Raw genomic sequence first — 10,087 nt, forward strand, 5'->3', positions numbered from 1 at the left:
ATGAAAACTGATCTCCTTCCATTGATTAATTAAATAATTCATTCTGATGAAGTGTTTCTATATGAAAACTGAGCTCTTCCATTGATTAATTAAATAATTCATTCCGATGAAGTTTTTATATATGAAAACTGAGCTCTTCCATTAATTAAATAATTCATTCTGAAGATTTTCTATATGAAAACTGAGCTCTTCCACTGATTAATTAAATAATTCATTCCGATGAAGTGTTTCTATATGAAAACTGAGCTCTTCCATTGATTAATTAATTAATTCATTCCAATGAAAGTGTTTCTATATGAAAACTGAGCTCTTCCATTAATTAAATAATTCATTCCGATGAAGTTTTTCTACATGAAAACTGAGCTCTTCCACTGATTAATTAAATAATTCATTCCGATGCAGTGTTTCTATATGAAAACTGAGCTCTTCCATTAATTAAATAATTCATTCCGATGAAGTGTTTCTATATGAAAACTGAGCTCTTCCATTAATTAAATAATTCATTCTGATGAAGTTTTTCTATATGAAAACTGAGCTCTTCCACTGATTAATTAAATAATTCATTCCGATGAAGTGTTTCTATATGAAAAATGAGCTCTTCCATTGATTAAATAATTCATTCTGATGAAGTGTTTCTATATGAAAACTGAGCTCTTCCATTAATTAAATAATTCATTCCGACGAAGTGTTTCTATATGAAAACTGAGCTCTTCCATTGATTAATTAAATAATTCATTCCGATGAAGTGTTTCTATATGAAAAATGAGCTCTTCCATTGATTAATTAAATAATTCATTTTGATGAAGTGTTTCTATATTAAAAATGAGCTCTTCCATTGATTAATTAAATAATTCATTCCGATGAAGTGTTTCTATATTAAAAATGAGCTCTTCCATTGATTAATTAAATAGTTCATTCCGATGAAGTGTTTCTATATGAAAAATGAGCTCTTCCATTGATTAATTAAATAATTCATTCCGATGAAGTGTTTCTATATTAAAAATGAGCTCTTCCATTGATTAATTAAATAATTCATTCCGATGAAGTGTTTCTATATGAAAACTGAGCTCTTCCATTGATTAATTAAATAATTCATTCCGATGAAGTGTTTCTATATGAAAAATGAGCTCTTCCATTGATTAATTAAATAATTCATTCTGATGAAGTGTTTCTATATGAAAACTTAGCTCTTTCATTGATTAATTAAATAATTCATTCCAATGAAGTGTTTCTATATGAAAACTGAGCTCTTCCATCGATTAATTAAATAATTTATTCTGATGAAGTGTTTCTATATGAAAACTGAGCTCTTCCATTGATTAATTAAATAATTCATTCCGATGAAGTGTTTCTATATTAAAAATGAGCTCTTCCATTGATTAATTAAATAATTCATTCTGATGAAGTGTTTCTATATGAAAACTGAGCTCTTCCATTGATTAATTAAATAGTTCATGCTCTCAACCAACTGAAATCTATTCAATCTTCGGCATGGATGAGGAAAATGCAAGCTAATACCACATACAACAGAAGGGAGTTTGTTTTAAAAAGGTTACTATTTACCTCATTAAATAAAATGTGTATGCAAATATTAAATTATTGTGGTATTAATACATTATTTAAGGTTTTAAACTGATAAAGGAAAAGTTGTTTGCAAATTTTAATTATTTATTTTGTGGTGTTCAGAAATATTATGAACTGAAATATCGTAACCACTTTTGATATTGGTGGAGTCAGGTAGTCTTGTTATCAAAGTAACACCTGGATAGCTTGTTGACAGCTACGATGCTGACGTAATCAGTATCTAGTTCCCCTGTGTCCTGGCCCTGGTTAATAAAGACTTCCTCAATATTCAGCATCCTGGATGGCATCCAATATTGATTCTCATACCTCACATCTAACTCCTCGTACTCATCTTCACTGAATAATAAATGGTAAGTTATAAATACTCTGACACAGCAATCACTATGACATAGTGCAAGACTAAGCAAAGTCATATAGTTATATTACTGATATCGGATAGTTCAAAAATAATTTTTTGATAATGATAACCACTGTGACATACTGTAAGAGTAAGCAAGGTCACAGTTATGTTACTAATATGATCGTATATCTATTATTCTATTATAAATAATTTGACATGATAATCACTGTGACATACTGTAAGAGTAAGCAAGGTCACAGTTATGTTACTAATATGATCGTATATCTATTATTCTATTATAAATAATTTGACATGATAATCACTGTGACATACTGTAAGAGTAAGCAAGGTCACAGTTATGTTACTAATATGATCGTATATCTATTATTCTATTATAAATAATTTGACATGATAATCACTGTGACATACTGTAAGAGTAAGCAAGGTCACAGTTATGTTACTAATATGATCGTATATCTATTATTCTATTATAAATAATCTGACATGATAATCACTGTGACATACTGTAAGAGTAAGCAAGGTCACAGTTATGTTACTAATATGATCGTATATCTATTATTCTATTATAAATAATTTGACATGATAATCACTGTGTCATACTCTAAGACTAACCAAAGTCATATATTTATATTAAAGATAGTGTAAAGTGTTTGCGATTATGTGACAGATAAGAAGTATGCATTATTGTTGTACATCTCTGCAGAATAGTGATCATACAGTGCCAAAAATCGGTAAAGAAAAAGTATAAATCGACTGCACATAAATTTAGGAAGATAAGCCCTTCTAAATAAGTGTAAAAATGAGGTATAATACAATAAAATATAAAACAGAGATGGTATAATTCTGCAAATGGCAATCTTGGAGGTTGCTGCAGTAATTTACTGTGCAACCAGAAAATCTGCTGGGTAACTAGGTTTTCAAAGCTGCTGGGTAACTAGGTTTTCAAAGCTTCTGTCCTGGGACAACCGAGGATTTTCATATTTTGTCTGCCCATGATTCATAACATATGTGCTATCGTGCAAGTAGTTAACCCACCAACTCCAAGACCAGAATTTCAAATTACAAGCATTAGTTCATATGACGGACTTCTATTATCTTAGGATAATTAATTACTACATTAATGCAAATGGTGCAACAACTGGCAGCAACTGTTTACAACCTAATACCACTTACCAACATTTGCATAACATGTAGGAATTAATGCATTTTCATTCACGTTAAGGACCACAATTATTTCGTGATTACTGACATCAATGCAAACATAGCAGCAACCTGGAAATGTGATCTAAGTCAGTAGCACCAATACTCAAATTATATTCAAGAGTCTTTGTCTCTCATGGAAATAAACTGTCTTGTATCCCTTCAATACTTATCTCATATTATTATTATTATTAGCTAAAAATACTGTGATTTTTTACAGAGAGATATTAATTTGTGATAGTGTTCACGAAGCAATTGGATGAGAGATCTACTGGGGAACTGAGGAAAGTAATTTTCATTGCTGTTGTTGTTGTTGTAGTGTTTAACACCATTTCTCAGCACACAATAGGCTATACACGGCGGCCAGTATTATTGGTGGAGGAAGAACCCTGAAAAACCCAGGGAAGAACCACCGACCCACGAGAAGCTACTGGCAGGCTTTCACACGTACCCATGCTACCCAAGCCTTGGACTCGAACCCACGCAGACATAGGTGAGATGGCAGTGATCCGTAATGGAGAGCGCTTTAGACCACTCGGCCACTCGGGGCCCCCAATTTTCATTGCTACCATAGAGATTATGAAGAACTGTCAATAACTTACATTCTAACATAAGAACTTTTCCACTGACAGCATCAACAACATTTCTCATCCACAGTACCCAATTATCTGCTTTTAGCATGAATCCAGCAAGATTTACATGTCCTATACTGTTAAGAATCAAACGCCGTTATGGTGTTAAGTTAAATTTTGCCAAAGTAGAAGAAAAGTGTAGTGTCATTTCTTAGCCAAAATAGTATCAATTAATACAGAAAAATACACTATACACATACTACAAATGACGAGGTACAAGTACCTGGGTGGTTATAAAAAGAGAGCAATGACTATTCACTTCTAAATGAGATCTCTGATTCCAATTTAACTGAAATGAAAATTCATAACATTAAATAAGATTGCAATTACTTTTGAAGAAAATAAGTTAGGTAAAATTTTAGGCAATAAGCTGAATTCTGATTCACTTGACCAAGAGCCAATTCAGTTACAATTGTTTGGGGCACATATCTATTTAAGGGCATCAAAACTTACTCTTAAAACATTGCTAACATCTTGACTGCAACCACCATATTGTGCTTGTGTGACATGTACAAACAACATTAACACAACATCTTTACAATGTTCCCAATGAAAACTGACACTTATTTCTAGCATTCATGTGTTTATGATCATGTTTTCCAGTGGAAATTGACACTTAGTTCTTGCATTCCTGTGTGTATGATGTTTTCCAGTGGAAATTGAAACTTATGTCTTGCATTCTTATGTGTGCATGTTTGTTTCTCACTGTAAAGCATTGATGGTGAATATTTCTATCTTCCACCATTTGTCTCGTTTTTCATTATATGACCATCTATGGCAGTCATGGTCGACACAAAGTGACAATAAAACTCCCTAACTTCAATCATCTTGCGCATCTTTTTAATATAAACAAGATAAATATTAACTTCAACAAATTAACATCCTAAAAGACTGTAACAGTTGAAGTTAATGTCCTGCATCCTAAAAGAGTGTAACAGTTAAAGTTAATGTCCTGTATCCTAAAAGAATGTAACAGTTAAAGTTAACGTTCTGTATCGTAAAAGAGTGTAACACCTGAAGTTAATGTCCTGCATCCTAAAAGAGTGTAACAGCTGAAGTTAATGTCCTGCATCCTAAAAGAGTGTAACAGCTGAAGTTAATGTCCTGCATCCTAAAAGAGTGTAACAGCTGAAGTTAATGTCCTGCATCCTAAAAGAGTGTAACACCTGAAGTTAATGTCCTGCATCCTAAAAGAGTGTAACACCTGAATTTAATGTCCTGCATCCTAAAAGAGTGTAACACCTGAAGTTAATGTCCTGCATCCTAACAGAATCTAACAGGTGAAGTTAATGTCCTGCATCCTAAAAGAGTGTAACACCTGAAGTTAATGTTGAGCCAACAGAATAGTTTGCAATGATTGACCTAGCTATAAGTACAGATTTTGCAATCCATTTCAAGATGCAACTCTTTCAAATTCATCTTCTTATTATTTATGATGGGGAAAATCAAATCTAGATGAAAGCAGAATTAAGTACTGTATCATAATTTGCTGCCTGTTTCATTTAATCGTTGGTATAAAAGTGGACATGTTGTTTACCTGTTCACAACTGTATCAGAGCATAAGCTGTCTTTAGTACACAGCACAATGTGTATTTCCATTACACAAATGGTATTCACCCAGAGATCTCAGAAACGCTTAATTAAGTGTATTTGGACGTCAATTTTTGATCTGGAACACAGAAAATCACTGAGACGGGAGTCCTCCATATGCAGGTAATAGGTGTGTGGCAAAATTCAAAGACTTGCCAGTCCTGCTTCAGCCACCTGCTTTGTGGGAAAATGTGTTATCAGTTAGCTGTGCTGATATTTACAATGACAGAAATCAGTGACCGAAAGACCACTTGATGTGTGTACATGTTGCCATTTTATAAGAGTACATAAAAAGAACATGATGCAATAGCTGGGTGGCAAGTTCAAAGGCTTTGACTGTGTCCGGGTGGGAAAATGTACTGATATTTACAGTGATTGAATTCGGAGGCAGAAAGACCCAGAGATGTACATTTGGTCATTTATAAAAGTACATCAAATAAACAACTTTAGCTTTCGTTATTGTGTTCATTTCCGAATGTAGCAGAATAAGCAGTGCATGTGACCTCAGAATCAAGACATGTTGAGACTTAGACAAAATGCCATTCGTAAGGGGGTGACAAGTCGCCAAAAATGTAAACTTTGCCTTCTTCTGTTAGAAAAGCGAAAACGACTTCACCCTGTGATTATTCAAGAGGTACATTGACTGACCATACCATATATTTTTTTTAATGCCCCTCACCTTAGCCCGGTTAGTTCTAGTGTTGTAGCAAAATGTATTCATTAAGACATCAGTAGCTAGGCCTAGTTTTGATATCAATTACGTTGACAAACAAACTCTTGCCAATTCAAAAGTATTATGTTTTGATAGCCAATTTACCATTAACCCTTTTCCAAGTAAGGTAGCAAGTATCAATTTCCTCCATGATATCCTTTGATGATAAAACATACAAACTTGTGTTTTACGATCAGAATCACTGATCTGGATATTTATTGACTGCCTCATTTTCACTATTTCATCATAAAATTAGTTTCAAACTGTAAGTGAACCAGTAGGCCTAATGGGAAATAATGGTGGACTTCATTAAGTCTGGGATGTACCAGTTTATTAGATTGTCTGTTTTCTTAAATCATCGAGCAAATATATTCAGAAAAAATATACAAATCATTGAAACCAAAGCATAGGTACTATTTTATTAAAGATTTAACTTCAAAATGCAAATTATATAAGTCAGAAACGTATGGGACAATGCTATGTTGTGGAACTCGCGAGATGCGCATTAAGGTGTAAGCTGTTTTCTGACTTGACAAGTATTTGTGAAAATACGGGGAAAAAACAGCAAATCAGATAATATTTATTTGCCTAAAATTACTACAAGTACGTATACAAATAAATAAACCATAAATTTTTGATCCTGTCAATGGATTCAGGGCCGGCACTACCATATAGGCAAACTAGGCAGCCGCCTAGGGCGCTGATTTCAGGGGGGCGCATTTCTCCAAATCAACGACAGTTTTATTGAAGGTCATTTTTTATCCTGGTTTATTTCATACAGGGACAAATAATCGGGTAGATTCAGTCTGACTGAAACACCAGGCTGACTGGAACAAGCAAAATGAGTGAGTGAAAATCGCACGTATACGAAACTTTCAGGACATAATTACGTTCGCGTGTTTTTATAGGCAACGAGTTTTTTCGTGGAATCACGCGTATACAAAACCTTCAGTTTGCCGGGGGGGGGGGGGCCAGAATATAACCTTGCCAAGGGCGCCAGATATTATGGCGCCAGCCCTGAATGGACTGTTGTAATGAAGCTATATTATAGTGAGTGATTACATTACAAAAACCTCTCCATCTAAAAATAGATGCACTCACCTCTGTGTTGATTCTGTAGGAAAGGGACTGCAACTTTTGATGGTGGGACTCCTATTTTTACCAAAACGGGAGTCCTGGACTTCTAGTTTTAAAATCCTAGCGAGACCTCTGTCACCCATATATTTTGAATGCTGGTATTTATGAATCATTTAAAGTTTACTCTAAATATTTCAATGTAAATATGCCTTTTCTATACTATTTAAAGGTGAGAAAACTTTAAATGGGTGTTTACCATTTTAAAGTTGCATCAATATTCACAGCATAACAGTATGGCTTCAACCCTAAATGTGATAATAATAAGCCTTTATTAAGCATCAGAGTTGGACTGGAAACTTCTAGCCCTGACATCAGAATTTTGCTTCAGACACTGTACAAAACATTCAGTCTTATGCAAAAAATTCTTGCGGGGTGGGGGTGGGAGAATTCCTAACTAATGTCAATGCATCAATGAATGGTTGATTAATTTCCATATCTGCAGATGTGGGCAAAATACTAACCTAGTTATCTCAACTTCTTCTCCATGCAGATCTCTGAGCATGTCCTTCACCATCTCTTGGTTTTCTGTACTCATATGCAGATGCTGCATTGGAACTCGTACTGGACTACCTCTTCTCTTGGTTTGTCTATACACTGGAGCTTGGACTGGACATCCTCCTCTATTGAACTGTCTGTAAACAAAATTATAGAGATTCTGATGGCAAGTGTAAAGCTGTTGCTGTTGTTTTAGATTTAATGCCAATTTTCATCACGCAATAGCATATATGGCCAGCATAACTGGTTGTGGAAGATCCCAAGAAAATCCTGGGACAAACAGACCCATGGGCAGCTTTCTCACATACCAACATTGGCTAAGCCTGAGACTCAAGCCCATGTTGACAGATATGAGATAGCAGTGATTGGTAAAGGCGAGCACCTTCGACCACTTGGCCATCCTGGGCTCTCAAAGTGAAAAGTAAAATTAAAAATAAATTAACAAATGATCATGTGATGATATTTAAATACTTGAACCTAATTTCAATTCTCTTTTCCTATCATATAAATGGTGGTACAAATACCACAAAATGTGTTCATTTTTCTGAAATATTCAGAAAACTCACATATCATACATGCAATATATGATGTTAATATCAAATGTCATGAAATCTCTATGATTCCTGCAATGACAGGAGAAGAGAACCACATAACAGTAACTGGTGATGTGATGTGATTTTTATTTTTAACGTAGCTTTAACAATTTTTCAGTCATATCGCTATGATGTCTGCAATGTGGCAGTTTATAGTGATGTCTAGCATTGGGGCATCATGCCGCAGACACGTAGCATGATGTCCCACCCAGTCACATTATCCTGATACCAGGCCAACCAGTCCTAACACTAACCTCTTAATGCTAAACGCCAAGCGAGGCAGCTGTTAGTGCCATTTTTGTAAGTCTTTGGTATGACGCGGCCGGGGATCGAACCCACAACCTCCCGCATCCGAGGCGGACACTCTAACCACTAGGCCAATGGAGCGGTTTATAGTAACTGGTTTTACATCCCTGGTCCTGACATTTAAAACAAGTCTTTGAGATTCTGATGGCTTCCTTGACCTCTTAAATCATCTGTTGATAGTATCATCCTCTTATGTCCTGGTGCAGACAAGTTGTGGATCACACGAACTGTTTCTCTTTGCTATGCTAAAGGATATTCCAGTCAGATGCTCAAAATCAATAACACTTTCAATTATACATGGGAAGATCAAGATCTCATAATTATTAAGATTTCACACCTCAGCTGGCTCATGAGTTATACAAGTGATCTGGAAAAAAAACTACAAATGCATCTTTAACATAAATATTGAGTAAATTAGTTACAAAATGTGATAGATTGCTCTGATAAATAGGAGTAGGATAAAAATTAAACGTTTGTGGTTGCAATCTTGTCTACTCTGTGAATTTTTAAAATGTGCCTGTAAATTAAACACAAGTGTGATGTATTAATATTAATATTATGGGCCAGCTCCATTGTAAGAGAAAACGGTTACTGACAGAATTTTGTGTAAACAATCATGAGCATGGCGGGACCATCTACACAATATTTTCCTGGAGCAAATTAAAATAATGGATGCAGTGGGGTGTTGGTAACCTTTCCGATTTCTGTTCAAGTCCACGAGCGTTATTTCTGTTGTCGGTATTCCAACCAGCAGAACTTCCAAAATCATCTAAAAGATCGTAATCCATATCGTGACCTGCAAAAGCTTTCTTGCTTCCCGCTCCATGAGCTTGTCCAACGCCTCGACCGCGACCCCTAGATCTCCCTCTATTTGAGCGGCCACTGCGCCTTTCTGCGCTTTTCCATACCGAATTGACATATTCAGACATTATAAAAAAAACTGGTTACGATTTCACAATACACCTCTACCGGAAATGATTTTTTTTCACCAGGAAGAGCATGTAAGTTGTGGCACAAATTCGAGGCAGTGCTAGTCCCCCAACCCATCGCCACCCTAGATCCGCCGCTGGAAGATATGACTAACAGATAGATCTATATGTAATATCGTATGCAGACGTATGCATTTCGTGGCAATTCACAACAAAGTATTATGTCCACGATTGGCAATATAGCAGAACGCCCTCTGAGTTAAGAATTATGACACAGAAGATGTATAAATTAAAACTACAAGCATCACGTAGAAATCATAGGGGCTCGTGTGGTTGCTTAAAATTTACCTTTCATACATGTACTGCTACATTATGACAGGTAACTTGTAAAGAACGATATGAGCCCCTTTTGTAGAATTCGGAGCATATAGGACGGATAATATTTTCAGTACCATATGATCCTATCACCGTTTTCAAGAGCCATAGGTTTTTAAAAACATATTTAAAAGTACTTTTACACCTTTCAGAAACCTACATTACGGTTAAAC

General features: G+C 35.1%; 1 protein-coding gene across 2 annotated transcripts in view; it reads right to left on the reverse strand.

Annotated features, from left to right (window-relative positions):
• The window catches only part of LOC149805317 (putative ATP-dependent RNA helicase DHX57), a 113,593-nt gene extending 103,948 nt beyond the window's left edge, over positions 1-9,645 (reverse strand). The window contains exons 1-3 of one of the 2 annotated variants that reach the window (XM_089949227.1): positions 9,304-9,645; positions 7,678-7,848; positions 1,762-1,920 (exon numbers count right to left, since the gene is read on the reverse strand). In XM_089949227.1, the coding sequence (XP_089805353.1) occupies positions 1,762-1,920; positions 7,678-7,848; positions 9,304-9,539 (566 nt within the window). In that variant the 5' untranslated portion in view covers positions 9,540-9,645. Of the gene's footprint in view, positions 1-1,761; positions 1,921-7,677; positions 7,849-8,558; positions 9,271-9,303 lie in introns of those variants that run through there. The other variant, XM_089949228.1, reaches the window with a different exon arrangement.
• Positions 9,646-10,087: the final 442 nt, after the last annotated feature.

The sequence above is a fragment of the Sinohyriopsis cumingii genome, chromosome 2, assembly GCF_028554795.1.
Source record: "Sinohyriopsis cumingii isolate HCF-2022 chromosome 2, ASM2855479v2, whole genome shotgun sequence".
Lineage (NCBI taxonomy): Eukaryota > Metazoa > Mollusca > Bivalvia > Unionida > Unionidae > Sinohyriopsis > Sinohyriopsis cumingii.